The sequence below is a fragment of the Mus musculus genome, chromosome 9, assembly GCF_000001635.26.
Source record: "Mus musculus strain C57BL/6J chromosome 9, GRCm38.p6 C57BL/6J".
Classification (NCBI taxonomy): Eukaryota; Metazoa; Chordata; class Mammalia; order Rodentia; family Muridae; genus Mus; species Mus musculus.
The window spans coordinates 55,598,049-55,616,954 of record NC_000075.6 but is presented as its reverse complement, the minus strand read 5'-3'; the positions used below and the strand labels follow the sequence as shown (position 1 = coordinate 55,616,954).

The 18,906-nt window shown below is 41.5% G+C and overlaps 1 protein-coding gene across 6 annotated transcripts in view; it reads left to right on the top strand.

Moving 5' to 3' along the window:
• The window catches only part of Scaper (S phase cyclin A-associated protein in the ER), a 388,343-nt gene that overhangs the window by 321,267 nt on the left and 48,170 nt on the right, over positions 1-18,906 (top strand). For all 6 annotated transcript variants that reach the window (XM_030244383.1, XM_011242747.3, NM_001357652.1 and 3 more), the window contains 2 exons: positions 6,881-7,113; positions 14,034-14,189. In XM_030244383.1, the coding sequence (XP_030100243.1) occupies positions 6,881-7,113; positions 14,034-14,189 (389 nt within the window). The remainder of the gene's footprint in view (positions 1-6,880; positions 7,114-14,033; positions 14,190-18,906) is intronic.

The window sequence follows — 18,906 nt, the reverse complement described above, 5'->3', positions numbered from 1 at the left end:
ATGTGTCCTTCCCCAGCCCTCACAGAAAAAAAAATTTTTTTGCTTAGTTTTTTTTAGTAGTAGTAGTAGTACTTTTACTTTTTTATATTCCAGCCATTGCTCCCCTTCCTGTCCACCCTCCCACAGTTCTTGATCCCTACCCTCCTCCCCCATCTCTTAAGAGGATGTCCCCTGTAACCCTCCAACAGGCTGCCCCATTCCCTGGGGCCTCAAGTCTCAAGGGTTAGGCCCCTCTTCTCCCACTGAAGCCAGACCAGGCAGTTCTCCGCTGTAATGTGTCGGGGGCCTGGGACCAGCTCGTGTATGCTGCCTGGTTGGGGGCTCAGTAGGAGATCTCAGGGGTCCCTGTTAGTTGAGACTGCTGGTCTTCCTGTGGGGTTGTCCTCCTCCTTAGTTTCTTCCAGCCTTTCCCTAATTCAACCATATGGGCCCCCGATTTCCGTCCATAGGTTGGATGTAAGTATCTGCATCTGTCTCAGTAAGCTGCTTATTAGGCTTCTGTAAAGAAACATGGTCTCAGAGGGCATTTTCCCCCCATGCTGTCTGTATAAGTTGCCTGCAGCCTCAGCCCTGAGGTGGGTACAACTCATACCCACCTTCCGAGCCCTTGTTGGGGCAATACCATGGTGTGTGTGCGTGCGAGTAATAAGCTCATGAAGTAATGTGTGGACACCCTAGTTGTTATTGGCTGAATTTAGCTTAAAAACTCCGGTCTGGCATGGCAAAATTGCTCCACTCTTGAGGTCCCAACGGAGACATCGTGCCAAGAAACAATCAGCGTGAACCGCACACGGATTCCACTCAGGCACCCATACAGACAGCAAGCCTGCACCACTACAGCTCAGCTCCGGAGGATCCGAAAGCAAGGAACATTGAGTTGAGTTGGGAGCTAGGCCACGCCCGCCAGACCGGAAAGGTTAGGGAGGAGTGTGTGTGAACGAATATGGGCCCATTTATTTGCATTTTGCTGTTTATGAATAAATAAAAAGTGTTAGAACCTTTTCCACCGAGTTTCGAGGAATTTGCTTTCTGCCCCATTTTATGGCAGTTCACACAACATTTGTAGTTGGCAGGATGTTGTCTCTGTTAGGCCCTCAGGAGTTGAGCAGTTTTGCCATGCCAGACTGGAGTTTTTAAACTAAATTTTTATGTTTCCTGCACTTCACGACAGCCTCTCAGAGGACAGCCATTCAAAGCTCCTGTCTGTAAGCACACAGCAGCATCAGTAATACTGTCAGGCCTGGAGATGGATCCCGAGTTGGGCTTTGCCCTCAGTCTCTACTCCGTTTTTAATCTCTGCAATTCTTTTAGACAGGAACAATTCTGGGTCAGAATTTTTGACTGTGGAATGGCAACCTCGTCCCTCCATTTGATGCCCTGTCCTTCTACTGGAGGTGGATTATACAATTTCCCTCTCCACTTTTGGGCATTTCATCTAAAGTCCCTCCCTCTGAGCCCTGAGCTTCTCTTACCTCCCAAGTCTCTTGTACATTCTAGAGTGTCCACCCACCTCCCACCCCCTGAGGTTGCATATTTCCATTCATTCTGCTGGCCCTCAGGGCTTCTCTCCTGTCTCCCCCTCCCCATACCTGATCCTGTTCCCATTCCCCCCTCCTTCTCTCCTCTCCCACCTAGATCCCTCCTTCTCTCTGTCTCCCATGATTGTTTTCTTCTCCCTCCCAAGTAGGATTGAAGCATCCTCACTTGGCCCATCTGCTTGTTAACCCTCTTGAGTTCTGTGGATTGTTGTCATAGGTATTCTGTACTTTTGGGGTTAATATCGACTTACTACCTCACAGAAATTTTTAAACCAATTATTCAGGACCTGTGGATACCAGAGAGCCATACAGAAATATGATGAATCATTAAAAATCTTTTCCCAGGCAGGAGAGTCGGCTCTGCCTCTTTTGGGTGCAGTATTTGGGTGAGATAGCCAGGGCAGTGCTGGAGAGCTGGCATTGGTAGTGTGGGTGTAAAGAGAGATGACCAGATGGCTATGGCTTGAATGAGAGAAAGCTAGCCCCGCCCCTCTTCTAAACAAAGCAGTAGAGCTGGCCTTAGTGGAGCTGGCTCCAGAATGCTGCCCTGGCTGGCCAGCTCAGGTGTGCCACCCAGGACCAAATCTAAGGCTGTGACTTGTATTACTACCCCATCTGCTGGAGCACATAAAGGTGCAAGTCCTACAGATCCAAAGCTGCGGGATCTCCATGACATAGGGCAACCACAGGCTTTCCAAGAGAAGTCTTGGTGAGGATCCAGTGTTGATAATATAACAGAAGCCAGAGGCCATAAACAAGACCAATGACTCATTGCAATGGACATTTGCAAGTGAAGATGTTTAGACAAAAGGGTGTACTATGTGACATACTGCAGCTTCCACAATGAGATTTTGTTTTGTTTATTTAATTTATTTTACTTCTTTTTACTTTTGATAGGGAGGTTGCAAGGGTGAAGGATGGATACAAAGGGACAGAGAAATGAGTGATTAGGACATATGATGTAAAATTCACAAAGAATCAATAAACAGTTGAAAAACCATACTTTGCCAAATTCATGACACTTGAACTTCTAGGAACCTCTGCCTCCTGGGCACCATGTTACAATCTTGAGGTTTGAAGAATACAGAGTTCCATATAGTGGAATTGACTGATGGGACTAGGCAGTGGGTCCTGACAAGAACATACCATGAAACAGGTCTTACATGGGAGGGTCATTAAAGAGGGGTACAAGAGGCAGCCTCTGGGGGGGAGAGAGAGAGAAAAGAAGAGAGAGAGAGAGAGAACACCAAGGAAACTGACTTTTATTGGGGCTGTGGTGCATGTGCAAAGGGACATGTGACAGTGTCCCTTGGGCAGCTAGAGATGATATATCTTGTTGCTGGATACCTTGAAAACTGGTTGTAAAAATGTCGGATTGCTAACATTGACTGTCTCAAGAGAACAGACTTAAAAATATTAATAGTGCACCGGATGGTTTTTAGTGTCAACTTGACACAAGCTGGAGTTATCACAGAGAAAGGATCCTCCCTTGAGGAAGTGCCTCCATGAGATACAGCTGTAAGGCATTTTCTTGATGAGTGATCAAGAATGGGAGGGCCCCTTGTGGGTGATGCCATCCCTGGGAAAAGAAAAGAAGCTGGGCAAGCAGCACCCTCCATGGCCTCTGCATCAGCTCCTGCCTCCAAGTTCCTGCCCTATGTGAGTTCCCATCCTGACTTCCTTTGGTGATGAACAGCAGTTTGAAAGTGTACTAAATAAACCCTTTCCTCCCCGAGTTGCTTCTGGATCATGATGTTTTGTGTAGGAATACAAACCCTGACTAAGACAGTTAGAATTTACCAGTAGGAGAGAACTGGGTCTCTTCCTAAACAAGTATGACATGCCTTTCAAACAGATCTTGTCAAAACAGATTTTTTTTTATTGGATCCAGACAGATTGACATACCTGTGCATGAATCTTTAGGATTAAAAAAAAAAAATTCTGCCCCCTCCAAAAGAAAAAAAAGAAATCTCCTTGTGGGAGCTGTAGTGTGTCACAGTGTATTCGAAGGTATGCTCTTTTGTCTCCACTTCTTTACTTGCAAATGCAGCTGACGAGGTATAGGACCAGCTCTCCACTCTCATGACCCCAGGATGGTGAGGGGCAGGCATCTTGCCCTCACCCACACCACCTTACAGCAGATGAGTACCAGGGCCAGCTCTTCCAGGCTCATATCCTCAGGGCTGGCTCACCTGCACCTCCCACTCCCTCTGAACCCAAGACCAGATCTACTGTGCTTCCTGCACAAGGTGCAGGCCTATCTCCTGAGTACTGCAGCTGTTGAGTGGCGGGGCCAGCTCTCCCAGAATTCCCAGGGGGTGGGTAAGGCCAGCTCTGAACAGCCTTCAGACATCAATATGGACCCAGGTGGCAGCTCAGACCAGGGACTTGCCTGGCCTTTGGTAGAACATATCACCTGCTGCTGCAGAGCACAAACCCAGACATGCCCTCAGTGAGGGCTACCATGACCTTCGGTAGCATCACTGGCTACTCACGCCAGGCTCTTCTTCATTATCTCTAATCTCCATTTCAACCTCTCTTCATTGTGCTCGCACTGTTCTGCTTCTCTTTTATCTGTCCACCACTTACTTGCTCATCTTAGTGGCCCCAGGGCCCTCTGGGGGTCTGGGGACCACTCAGGAATCATATGCCCTACCAGTACTGTGTGGCACCTGCGAGGGGTCATTGAGGGCTTTCTCCTCACCTGAGCCCTGTGGCTCCAGACTGGGAATCACTTCTCAGGCTTGCTCTGCCAGCTGAGGCTATGCTGTGCGTGGCTGGGGGTCATGTCCAAGATTACTATGTTGAAAGAAAGTCTCCAATATAAAATATAGAGAAGTCAGAGCAAGGAGAAGTCATGCAAAATATAAAAGAAAATCTTCTTTAAAACCTGTAATTTCACAAAATTAAAGATATAATTAATTAAATGAAAATCATCATGAAGGAGCTGGGAAGATTCCAAATCAGTAAAGCACTTGTTCCTCAAGCAGGAGGACCAAAAATATCAAAGCATGCATTGCCAAAACCCACATAAAAAGCCAGGTGCAGTGACATATACCTGTAATCCCACCACTGGCAAGATGGAGAGGCAGAGACTGCAGTGAGAATCTCTGGCTCAAATAAAAGACAGAAGGTACTTGAGGAGCAACATAATGTGACTCTAGTTTATTTTTCAATTTTTTTTCTTTTTTTACTGGATATTTTCTTTATTTACATTTCAAGTGTTATCCCTTTTCCTGGTTCTCCCTGACCCCAGAAACCCCCTATTTCATTCCCTCTCCCCCTGCTTCTATGAGGGTGTTCTCCCACCCACCTGCCCTGGTATTCCCCTACACTGGGGTATCAAGCCTTCACAGGACCAATGGCCTCTTCTCCCATTGATGCTCAAAAGACCATCCTCTCCTACATATGTGACTGGAGCCATGGGTTCCTCCATGTGTACTCTTTGGTTGGTGGTTTATTCCCTGGGAGCTCGGGAGCGGAGATAGGGGGAAGGCCTGGTTGGTTGATATTGTTGTTCTTCCTATGGGGTTGCAAACCCCTTCAGCTCCTTCAGTCCTTTCTCTAACTCCTCCATTGTGGACCCCATGCTCAGTCCAATGATTGGCTGCGAATGTCCACCTCTGTACTTGTCAGGCTCTGGCAGAGCCCCTTAGGAGACAGCTATATGAGGCTCCTGTCAGCATGCACTTCTTGGCATCCACAATAGTGTCTGGGTTTGGTGACTATATGAGATAGATCCCCAGGTAGATGGCCTTTCCTTCAGTCTCTGCTCCACACTTTGTTTCCATATTTCCTCCCGTGAGTGTTTTGTTTCCCCTTCTAAGAAGGACCAAAGCATTCCACACTTTGGTCTTCCTTCTTCTTGAGCTTTATGTGGTCTGTGAATTGTATCTTGGGTATTCCGAGCTTTTAGGCTACTATCCACCTATCAGTGAGTGCATACCAAGTGTGTTCTTTTGTGACTGGGTTACCTCACTCAGGATGATATTTTCCAGTTCCATCTATTTGCCTAAGAATTTCATGAAGTCATTGTTTTTAATAGCTGAGTAGTATCCCATTGTGTAAATGTACCACATTTTCTGTATCCATTCCTCTGTTGAAGGAAATCTGGGTTCTTTCCATCTTCTGGCTATTATAAATAAGGCTGCTGTGAACATAGTGGAGCATGTGTCCTTGTTATACATTGGAGCATCCTGCTGTCACCTGAGTTTTTGATCTTAGCCATTCTGACTGTTGTGAGGCGAAATCTCAGGGCTGTTTTGATTTGCATTTCCCTGATGACTAAGGATGTTGAACATTTCTTAAGGTGCTTCTCTGCCATTCAAGATTCCTTAGTTGAGAGTTCTTTGTTTATCTCTGTACCCCATTTTTAATAGGATTATTTGGTTCTCTGTAGTCTAACTTCTTGAGTTCTTTGTATGTAATGTCTATTAGCCCTCTATCAGATGTACAGTTGGTAAAGATCTTTTCCCAATCTCTTGGTTGCCATTTTGTCCTATTGACAGTCCTTTGCTTTAAAGAAGCTTTGCAATTTTATGAGGTTGACTCTGTTTTTTAAAAAAAAGAGGCCAGGCGTGGTGGCGCACGCTTTTAATCCCAGCACTCAGGAGGCAGAGGCAGGTGGATTTCTGAGTTCGAGGCCAGCCTGGTCTAAAAAGTGAGTTCCAGGGCTATACAGAGAAACCCTGTCTCGAAAAACCAAAAAAAAAGAGCTTTTTGCCATTTTGTAAAAAAAAAAAAAAAAAAAATTCAAATGTTGTCCTACTAGAGATATTTAAGAATCCATTCTCACATGAAACAGTGTTATGACTGTATAAACTTAGTTCATACAAAATTTTAAGCCGGCCATGGTGGCACACGCCTTTAATCTCAGCACTTGGGAGGCAGAGGCAGGCGGATTTCTGAGTTCGAGGCCAGCCTGGTCTACAAAGTGAGTTCCAGGACAGCCAGGGCTACACAAAGAAACCCTGTCTCAAAAAACCAAAAAAAAAAAAAAAATTAATATAGTTCTATGCCAATCCTTGTGATAGTATTTTATGTGCGTTGCCTCAGTTAGCCACCTCAGGAACCTATAATATAAACATGTTATTATCCCTGTTTTATAGATAAAAATTAGAATTTAGAAAAAATAATATTCGTATGACTAATAAAGGCAAAGGTGGTATTTGACTGGCCACCTAATCTCAGAGCCAACATGCTTGAATGTCTCATTGCCTCGGTAGAATCTCAGAAATTATTTAAATTATCAGAAAATACTATGATTGTAGAAATTTCACAAATCATCTCTGTCCAATTGTCATGGTTTCACTGAAGCATACTCACTGTTTCTTTATTTTTAGGTTTATGTTCCAGATGAAAATAATGCTGTTCTAGGAAGAAATACAAATAAACAAGTTTTTGAAGGCTTGACGACTGGACTTCTCAGAGCTGGTGCTGTGGTTTTTAGCTGTCTGATTGCCAACCGACCAGATGGAAACAGCCGTCCAGCTACACCAAAAATATCAACACAGGAAATGAAAAACAAACCCTCACAAGGTGATGCTTTTAACAGTCGAGTGCAAGACCTTATCAGGTAAAAGCACTACACTTCTTAAAAAATTTTTTAATATTAATATAATTAGAACTTAAGTCTCCAAATAGCTGTAGTTTTTGCAGCATGGCCCATAACTTTTTGATAGAATCTAAACCATCATTTGTAGAAAGAAGGAAAAGCAACATAAAGCTCAACTGCCACTCTTGAATGTGGGGCCAGAGTCCCATAGCTTCTCAACAGCAACACTTTGCTTCTCAGAGTATCCGAGCGCCCGTCTCAGTCACAGTTTTAGTTAAGACTTAATATAGCAAGAGTTCCATTTATGGAGCACTTGTTACAGCTAAGGCTTTGGAGTCTTTGCAGCCCTGTAAGTGTACAGCTTCTCATTTAAACTAGATGAGGAAATTGTTCAGGGAGGTTAAGTGCTTTGGCCAAGGTTATGTAATGAGTTAAAAAGTCGAGTGGAAAGCTGAGCCTGGAGCTCACATCTACTTAGACTGTCAACATCTGTACACTTTCCTCCACACAAATGCGGCAGTGTCTGACACCTGTTCAGGCTTGCCTTGCTTCCTTCAAAGGTCTCCTTTGCTCCAGGGAAATTAACTCCTACTTTAACATCTGAACTTTTTTTCCCCTTGTGAATCTTGAATCAGGTAGAATGTTTAATTTCCCAGCAGGGTTTCATCTGGTGTTAATCAGTTACTGTTGCACCACTCAGCAAGCCTTCTGTGGTCTGCACTGATCTTTGGATTCCAAATCCTTGCAATTTGTTGCTCTATGAAACTTACGGTAGGTTAATAGAGAAAGAAAATGCCCTCCTCTGCACTGGTTTCTTTCACAGCTCATAAATTCCCTATGGCTTCTTGTGCTGCTTCATTGGGACGAGTTGTTTCATTCAGTATCTTTCCTTCACTCCCCCTTTCATCTCCCTGCCCTCTTTTTCGAGCATATTTATTGCTGGAGAGCACCAGGCCCTTCGGGTCCACAACCATTTATCTTAGAGCACTTGACTTTTACCCTCCCTGCCCTTTCTCTCGGTTGCTTGATCCCATTCAATTTCCTCATGTCCTTTTGGTCATTGTAGAACTTAGCCATCCCTGATGATGAATGTCATTGTGTCCCAGCATTCTCCCTTAGGGATGTTGTAAGCCCCTCCTTTGACTGTGGTGAGGCAGAAGGTCCAGCCTAATGCTTTAGTACAATTCCAGTCCACCTTCTAGGAGAAAATGCATGTATTTTCACATGGATTACTAAGTTGCCAAATCCTTCTTTTTCTAATTTTTTTATTTTTTATAGCTGTCACTCTCTTCAGACACATCAGAAGAGGGCATCAGATCCCATTGCAGATGGTTGTGAGCCACTGTGTGGTTGCTGGGAATTGGACTCAGGACCTTTGGATGAGAAGTCAGTGCCCTTAACCACTGAGCCATCTCTCCAGCCCCCTGCCAAATCGTTCTTAAAGGAAGAAGTTAACTGTGGCGGGAATAGCAGTACTTTTCTGTCATGACAGATAACAGGTGTAACTTTGAAAAAAATGATTAACAAGCACAGTACTTGAGAATAAACCCTTTGAAATATTTTTTTCTTAAAGATATGCATTATAATATTGATTTGCTAAGCCTGGAGGTAGGACTTGTTTTGACTCATCTCAGTGATGATTTTATGCAACGCGCTCACTTTGCCAGTGAGGATGCCTTACAGAGCACACAGAACATAAGTATTCATTTCCATGTTTGTTTGTTTTTTAACCTTCCCAAATATTACCTGGCAGGAGACCATACTTTAATCTCTGCTACATCATGGGCAGTGTTGTCAGTTGTAAAGGTAAGTGGGAAGGTGTTATTGCAGTCTCTGCTGCTGCTGTCTGACTTGGCCCAGAACTGGATGTTGAACAGAGCAGACCCTGACACAGGTCTCTTTCTTCTTACCTAGTACAGAACAGGCACGGATATATCTTTTTCAGTATTTAATTATTCAGTTTTTAACTGCATCAACACACACAAAAACAATATTGTAGATACTATGCTCTAACAACTGGTAAGTGTTTTTCTCTTTTAATCTCAGATTTTAGATTTTTTTTTCTTATTGTAAACAAAACAAACATCACAGCTAGAATTACCTTTGTCCATTTTCCCTATTCTTTCTCTTCTAAGACCTACATCATTATCTTAGAGTGGACAGACATCATCCCATGCCTGTTCTGTGTGTCTGTGTGAACATGTGTGAACATGTGTGAATATCCATAAACAATATATTGTACTTTAAATTTGTATGACTTCTAATTTGTATGACTTCTTTTTTTTTTTTCTGATTTTTTTCGAGACAGGGTTTCTCTGTATAGCCCTGGCTGTCCTGGAACTTTGTAGAACTCAGAAATCTGCCTGCCTCTGTCTCCCAAGTGCTGAGATTAAAGGCATGCGCAACCACCACCTGGCTCTTGTATGACTTCTTAACAATTATATGAACACTCTGATAATATTTGCCAATTACTTGTTGATACAATTAAATTCAACATGCTTTAATGTTGTTAATTTTAGCTGTTCTACAGTTCTGCTCTATAAATAAGCCCATATATTTATTTACCTGTTCTCATAGGAAACTGATTCCTCCTTTTCACTGTTCACTAAAAAAATGGAGCCAATACCTTATAGACATGTACTGCGTTTTGTGTCATTTTCAAGGTCATGTACTTACAGCAGGAATTGTGAATGATAAAATAAATGAATGTTCATCTTTGCCATATAATACCACACTGTTCTCCCTAGTAACTATATAATTTTTTCATTTCTATCATCAAAAAACAAAAGTTCCTATTTCCCATATCTTTGCTTTTATAATTCTCATAGACATAAAATGGCAAGTGGCTATTATCTTCATTTACACTGTACTTTTTATTAGTGATGGAGACCATTGTTCATTACCATTATCTATATCAATCAGAATTTGGTTGTAGAAAACAGAAACCACTATAACAAATTTAAAATGAAAGATTTAATGTAGAAAATTAGGTGCCTACAAAATTATGTTGGGTCTCCAGGAACTCCCAAAACAATAATGTAAAAGTGTAGAGCTGTTATATCTGTAGCCATCAGGACTGCCAGCTCTTTAAAAGTTAAGAATTGTGCCAGAGCAAGTGACTGAAGAGATCACTCAGTGAGTAAGAGTGCTGGTCAGGAAACTAAGTTCAAATGCCCAGCACCTATGTAAAAACTGAGTATACCAGTTCCATGCCCGTGAGCCCAGTGTTAGGGGACAGAGACAGCCGGATTCTGGGTGCTCACTAACCTGACAGTATGCTTCAGGTTCAGTGAGAGACCCTGTCTAAAAAATAGGTGGAAAACTTTAAGAGTTTAAATTACATTGATCTAAGGGAGTATGCACTGGAGACTGAATTTAAATCACATTTCCTATGGATAGTGTACTGGACAGTATATAAGTCTGTATTCCTCATTTTCCTTAGTTCTAACCATTAGTAAAAAGGAGTGGGAGGGAGCAACTTTTAACAATGTGAAGCCATTGTTTAGGATGGCAGGCAGGCCTGTTTGTTAAGAGCTAGGCAAAGCTACTCAATTGTTCATTCTCCCATTCCCCTTCAGCTGTCCTGGAGCTTAGTAACACAGACCTATAATCCAAACTCTCCAGAGGCAGAAAAGTAGTGAATCTCAAAAGAAAAGAAAAATATCCCCATCTGTGTATATTTACTTCCATTTACCTAGGCAAGGCTTATTCCATGACTTGGGAAAATCTGTATGCTCCAGGACTGGTGTGCCTTTCTGATACAATGGCCCTTTTTAGTATGCCATACACAGTTTCTTACGTTTACTGTTGGAAGAATCTGTTATGTTCTGGCTTTGAGAGGTTTTTTTCTTGGAACATAGTAAAGATGCTGTTCTGTTGTCTTCTGACTCCATCATTTCCTATAAGAAATCAGCTTCTTGTATCATTTTCTCCTGTAAATAATGTGTCCTTTTTTGTCACTCCTCTCCAGACTTTGTCTTTAACTTTCTGCAATTGACAGCCTGTTTAAATGTAGATCCTTTGTGCTTGTCCTGCCCACAGTTAGTTGAACTCCTTGAATCTATATAAATTGATGTTTTTATGCATAAACAGAAATCTATCCAAAAGGTACCTCTACAAAGAAATTTTTAACTATAGATGACTTTATTTGTAAGTTCTGTGAAACATCTCAGAGGGGGAAAAAATGCTACCAATCACACAAATTCTTTCTCAGAAAAGAGGAAAGAATACTTTGGGTTTTGATACCAATCAAAATACTTATTATTAGAAACACTAATAATTAGTCCGACAAAAATATTCCTCAAAGTCCCACATCAGTATCTCTTTGATGAATGTAGTGTAGAAATCCCTGACAAATGTTAGCATAGTTAAATCCAGCAACATACTAAAGGATGGTCAAGTGTGGTTTATTCTAGAAATAAAATACTATCTTGATCCTTGTAACCCATATTAATTGATTGCCAAGGATAATAAAATGTCAAAGATTGTACCTTTCTGTCAAGCTAAAACATTAACCTGCTACAGTTTCATGGATGACAGCAAAAGAGAGAAGAGTCCCTAGGTTAGAGAAAAATGAATTTAATTTGGTTTTGCCCAACTGTCACAAGAACAACAGAAGATCAAACCAAGTAGATGCTGCACATGAAGTTAGTTTGTGACTCCCAGTCCCTCTGTCTCTCCACCATGAATTTCCCCTCCCAGTTTCATGTGCTTATTTGTTTAACCCACCAAATCCATTTGATGCTACCGTATGTAGGATATACCTGGTGTAGGAACATGGGTACTGTTGTAGTAAAAATTTAATCTGAATTGAGGATTTCTACTCCACCTTTGATCATTCAGTTCCCAGATAAAAGATACACAACTTTTTTATTTTTAGTAAGCCTTTAATGCATTAGAGCTAGGCTTATATCTACTCTCTAAGCCACTATGTCTACTTCTCTTTCAATATCTCCAAATTATAACTTGCCATGTTCCATCTGGGCTGCTCTTAACTCCCACTGACCAGCTCTCATGGATGTGTTTTCATGATTCACTTACCTCATGGTAACTTTCTTCTCTCCACCTACCACTCCCTCCTCATGGTCTCTCCTCAGACCCCAAGTTCGGAAACCCAAACTCCACCATTTCTCTTCTGCCCAGCTATAGGCTGTAGGTGTATTTATTCACCAAGCAGGGATAACTATACAAACATCACTTGTGTTGTGCAGATTTTCTCATCCCTGGGGATGACAGTATTTAGCATTACAATACATTGCAAAAGACAAATCTCAACAGACCTCATTGGCCTTATCCCGGAACAAAACTGACTTTACTTCCCTCAGCAGCCACCGGTTGCCAATAGCTCCTTAACTAAAGGTAGGACTGAATCAGCCTTTTTCTCCACCATTTTAGGATTTTGGCTGGTGGGATTTCATGCAAATGTTGTGCATGTTGTCATAGCTATGAGTTCGTGTGTGCAACCTTTTATCATGTCTAGCAAACACTGTTTTGTTACAGATGATCCTTCCACCCCCATCTTCTGCAGTGATTCCTAGCCTTGCAGTGGGTAGAAGAATGGTATAGATGTCTAATTTAGAACATGGTCTCTTATCTCTACATAGGGCACTAACAGTGGGTCTCTATATTAATCACCATCTACTACAAGAAGAAGCTTCTGCAATGAGGACTATGTATATTAATCTATGGGTATAACAATAAGAACTTAGGAGACAATTTATTTCTATGTCCATTTAACATAATACTAGGATTAGGTTCTGCCCTAAGCTATGACCTCACCAGCTGCAGGGGCCTAGTAAATGCTACCAGGCACAAGGTCTGACTTTTAGAGAGGGCTTTAAATAAGGGAAATGGGTGGTTAGTCTCCTAACACTCACACACTGTTGCACCAATTGGCATATAATGTCATGCCAGTTGTTAGTGTGCCCACGGGGTTTACCTCTGGGTAAGAGTGTTACTTTTCTCCCCTAGTGGAATGCATAGAACCTTCCAATACTGTGAAAGCTAGTCACCAGGAATGACTTGATTCCTCCAAGTCCTATGACTGTGACTCATGTGTGTGGTGTCGTTATAGATTTTGTTGTTGTTGTTTTTCCCTATAGTCCTGTCTAGTATCAATCATTACATTTACTTGCCTTATCTCTTTAGTGCTCTTTAATTTGAAATTGTTTTCATTCTTAGTCTCTATCTCTCATGTACCCACAATTTTCAATGGGGATATAAGTTATTTTATGGAGCATTCCTACTTTGTCCTCATGATTTATTTACGATTATGTATCTTTCTGTGTTTACAACTAAGAGTCTTAATGTTATTTATGTTCTTAATGGTGACTTTATTTTAGTGGAGAAACTACAGTTGGCATTAGAAATTTAAAGTTTTAACAAGAGTGTTTGGGTAGCATGTCTGTGTGAGCAGTCCTGTGTAAAAGTCAGTGGACCAGAAAACACAATGAAACACATGGTAGTGGGAGGGGAGTTATTGGGAGAGAAGGGTAAAAAATTGTGAGGTTGTCAGGTGGACTGTAATGTAGTGTGTGTGTGTGTGTGTGTGTGTGTGTGTGTGTGTGTGTGTGATTTGTCAAAGAATAAATTCATTTTTGAAAGTATATCTGGGAAGCATCATTTTGTCTTCTAAGTCCCTATGTTGTAATGAATTTGGTTCCCTAGTTCTTAAGAAAGTACTACTTGCTAAGATTGTAGAGATCATTATACACTTTCTTCACCTATTGTCAGATTCTCTAGACCAAGAAGAATGATGAGAGAATAGCTGTTTGCTTAGTACTAAATCTAGAGACATTGGTACTTAAATTGTTTTATTCAAACCTATATGAATATAATGTCTGTATGTCGAGGGATCCAAGCCTGGATGTGCTAAGATTTATCATAGAAGATGAAGACATTGCCATCTGTGCAGATTGAGACATACTGTTCTCTCTCACTAGCTATGTGGTGAACATGGGTCTGATTGACAGACTGCATGGCTGCTTCCTCTCAGTGCAAGGCCCAGTGGATGAGAATCCCAAAATGGCCACATTTCTGCAGCACGCCGCAGGCTTCCTACGTGGGATGTGTATGCTATGCTTTGCTGTCACTGGAAGGTAAGGCTCACAATTAGAGCATCTCTTAAGTTTTGCCTGTCTGAATTTTACTGCTGTGTGGTAGTCACTCAGCCTCTTCCCCTATATTTTCTTGTCATTGGTTCTCCACATTGAGACGTGGATTACTTTTTTTTTTTTTAATACTACTGTCATAAAGACCTGAATGCATCCAGTTACTCTTCTACTGAGATCCAGGGGTGTCAGGGGCGGAACCAGTGATGAAACACACCAAACCAAATCAGGCCATTAGCCCAGAGTAGCACAGCCTCACCATGGTATTGTTGCCAGTCACCTCCTTTTGGTTAATTTCTAGATCTTTATTTTCTCTACTTTTCCTTCTTCTAAAGTTCCGATGCAAAGGAGTCATCCAACAGCAGTAGCTTCCTGAAAGCACTCATAGCTCATGGATGTGGCTAAAGCAAAGTGTAAGGCACTACCATGGACTTGAGCACCACCCTGTAAGGTATCCTCAGAAATAATTGTCAGGACAACAGGATGGTCCAGAAATTGAAACCCACACAAGCCTAAGGGCCTGACTTTGTGATCCCCAGAGCTCAGGGTTGAAAGAGAACTCCCAAAATGTGTCCTATGACTTCCCCATATAAATTGTTGCATATATGTGCCCAGCATTCACACACACAATAAAAGAAGTAAATTAAAAAAAGCAACAGTTCTCCAGAAAGGACAGGGACTCTCCTGGGTGTTCTTTTTCTCTGAGTGAGAGTCATTCACAGTAGTGACTTGTTATATTGATAGAAATGTGGTACATCCCTGAAGCATACCAATGACATTCAGTAAAATAGTCTGCTTAAAATTAAATTCTAAACAGCACTTGTTTATATTTTGAACTTTCTCTCATCCCATATTTTGAACTTTTGCCACAAGGGAAAAAAAGTATTTTGGAGCATTTAGAAATCGGCTTCTTAAAGGAGTCTGACCCATCTTATTTCATGGCACACAGAATGCAAGTGCCGTGTGCACAGTGGTTTAGGAGAAAGGCATTTCTTCTAAAATCATCACTGGTTTAGTCTGTTACATATAAGATCCCTAAACTCACCTCATCTTTCTTACTCTGACCCAGCCCCTCTGTGACATTTATAGGAAAATTTATAGGAAAATTAAAATTGTCTGAAATTTCAGGGAAGCAAAGATAGCCAGCATTCAGTGTTCCAAGTAGTTTCTATCTAGGAATGTAACCAAAGTCTGCCTTTATGACAATAGAATTAGGAGTAGTCATTACCACATTACAGAGAGTTTAGATATAGGAACCACTCTCTGTCTGAGCATTGGTACCACCTTAGAGCCCTCTATCTTGCCCACTTAGCTAGCTCTTCCCTGGTGGTCTCTTATACAAGAAGCCCCTTCTGGTCCTGATTCTTTATCTGCAGTATATAGTATAACAAACTTGCTAGCCTTTTGTGTATGTCACCTGTGCTCATTTTGAATTTAAATGACCATCACATAGGTAAGTATTGTGTTTATAAAAAGATAAAGAGAAGGGGGATATGTTCTATGGAGGTGTGGTGAGGAATGGGGGAAGGGGGTGCCTCTGTGGGCCCATGCTGAGGCATCCCTTCCCCCTGAGAAACCAGCCACAGGATGGTATAGTACAAAATAAGGTTTATTAAGGGCATGGGAGGGGAATTAAGAGGGTAGTAGAGTCAGAGAAAGGCGGGGGGGCAGGGGAGGAGAAAGGAGAAGAGAAGTAGAGGAGAGGAGGAGTAGAGGCTGGCCATGAGCACGTGGAGAGAGAGGGAGGAGGGATTGGGGAGAGAGGGGGAAAGGGAAGCAGAGAAAGAGCAAGAGAAAACAAAAAAGCAAGAGGTCTAGGAGGCAAGCAGCCCCACCTGGCTGTTGCCAGGTAACTGTGGGGTGGAGCTTAGAATGCTAACAGTAAGCATGTGACTGCTGTGTAGTTTGTAGTCTTTACCTTTTGCTTATACATCTTCAGTCATTTGAAGTCTGTGGCACTTGAAAGAAAGTTAAAGGTTATCCATCATCTCCTTTCCACAGGAAAAACAGCTGAGCCAAACTGACTTGAATTAGTACTCAAGATTTCTGTCTTGTGTTTCCATTTCTACACTTGACTTAATATTATTCAGAATGTTAACATGTGTATTTATTTTAATTTTCTCATTTATATATATGGAAAACAGGATTCTCATCCTTCATGTATCATCATGATCTTATCCAGTGGCACTCACTGAGAGCATCTGCTGTGTGCCAGGTTTGTTAAGTTCGGTACTAACAACACTGACCTTGGGGAGCCCAGAGTCTAATGTGGAGTCAGACATGCAAACTAATGGCTGCATTAAAAGACAGTGTACAAAGAAGAAAGGAAAACACACCAAGAGAAAGTTAAGAAACATTTCAGTAGACTGGTCTGGGGTTTTTATTAAGACAGGGTCTCACTTTATTGCCCCTGTGGCCTGAAAGACCAAGCTGACCTTGAACTCATAGGTATTGGCCTGCCTCTGCCTCCTCAGTGCTGAGATTAAAGAAGTGCACTACCTCACCTTGCAGTAGGCTGAAAGTTAAAAGTATGCTGGACAAGTAGGAAGGAAATGCAGTACAGTGAACAGTGAAGCAGGCAGTATTGTACCGTTAGACCACCTATCAGCCCTGTTTCTCCCCCTGAAGATATTCTTTGCCAAAGAGCAGGGGTCTAACCCTCAAACAGTACATGAGTGGGTAATACTCTAGCTTTCCTATCCCTCTGTGGGATGGTTCTGAGGTGTGCTCATCACTGCCTCACAGGGTTTCCAGCAATAGCCTATTCACTAATAGTTCTTTGTTCAACTTTATACCTGCCCTACTTTCTCACATACAAAAGAAAAAATATGTATTTACACCCATGTCCTTGTTTAAAGATTGCTTTGGGGGTAACCCAAGCCAAAAATACATGAATATTTAAAACTATATAGTGTTCTATGTTCAGTTTGATGTCTTTGTGACCATGGATAATAAGGGACCATCAATTGAGCTCCTTAAATGTTAGTTGTAAAGGCTCAAAGGAAAACAGAGGCCTACTGACACTGAATTTTTGGGGGCAGGATAAGATTCCTTTTCCAGAATGAGCATTCCTGAAAAGTGTAGAGATGGCGGCCAAAGGATTAGCAAAGAGCCTTTCTCATGGTCCACATGAAAAATACCGAGTGCCTCTAGATCCACTGAAAATAGAGAAGAGCAAAGGCAGTAAGATGAGGTAGAATAAATCAAATAGCAAGGAGCTTAATATGGGAGCTAAGAAGAATCTAGATGAACCTTCAGGCTTCTGATTTGTCACTTTTGATTAGTAAATGATATAGTCTCCAAATTAGATTAAGTAGTTGGTAGTAATTTATTCTTGATGGTTTCTAAAAATTCTTAATTCCCCAATATAGTTTCTTTGTTCAACTTGAGTGGCTTAGCAAATTTCTAATAGCAGGACTCACTGCAAGAGCAGATTGTTTTGGACATAAATATAGGTTAAAGTGTTTTTGTGATTCAATTTACCTGGGAAATTCTAGTAGAGTTTGTGTAATCTGCTACTCTCAAAATGGGGGAAAATGATCCCTACTTGTCATTTTTTCACTCTCCTAGCATTCCCTGAGCACTAAGGACGGGGCAGGGAGCACTCTACCAGTTAGTCATTCTCATTCACATGCTTACATCACAGGCCTCCTGTGCTGTCCCCATGTCTTCATAGGAAGTCTATATTTCTAAACTATAAACTGTAGTGACCCAGTCAAGCATTTTGTTACATGAATTAGAATTTCTGTGCTAGCTCACAAGTTAGTCTAAGAAGTAGGACCTGTGGTTTTGCTTTATTGTAAGAATTCACAGAAAGCCTGTTTTGGCTACCATAAACTAGATAGAACCAGAAAGCCAGAAAGTCAAGGAAGGCTTGTTCTTAAATCACTTTTGTTGTTAACCAAATTAAAAGACAAAGAAGAGCCACAGTGGCCTCTAAAAATTTCCTCTTGAACTGAAAGATCCTGAGATAATTAAGCAGGCTAATTGCTAGTAAGGGCTCTGAGTAAACACTGCAGACTGCCTGCAGCCAGGCCTTTGTGATGGAGACTGAGCAGGTTGGCTTATGGACTTCTCTCCTATTGTACCCTTAATCTTCTCAATTTTACCTAGGTATTCTGAAAGACAATTAGAGTGTCAGAATTTGTGCTGTTAATCTATGCTTCAGTATGGGGGAAGAAAGCATTGGCACAAGATTTCTACACCAGGCTTGGTTTTGAACAATGAACTTGTCTTTAAGTAAAAATTAAAAATGTGATAAAAACAGTTGGTTTTAGTTTAAGATTACTACAGATTTTTAAAATGAAAATTGGACACAAACAATAATTCTTACTCACATAAACAAATCTGAACTATTTATGATAGGATTTTTGAATTGCTTTTGTTTTGGCTTTTGTTGCTATTGGTTCCTGTAATTTAAAAAAAAAAAAAAAAGGATAATTTCAGGCTTTGGGCAGCATCCTAATCCTTAATCAGCTGAGCTCAGCCTACTATAAGATGTGGGCTCCTCAGCAGCACTAAGAGGATCTGAAAGTAATGAGTGTTTATAAGCCAGAGTCAACACAGGCTTTTCATTTATTCTGCAATGACTTACCGTATTCATAACTGTGCTTGCAGTTATGCAGTAGGGCAACAGAGAACCAAGAAGCAGTGGACCAATACTTCTTTGGGTTTTTTTGTTTGTTTGTTTGTTTTTTCAAGACAG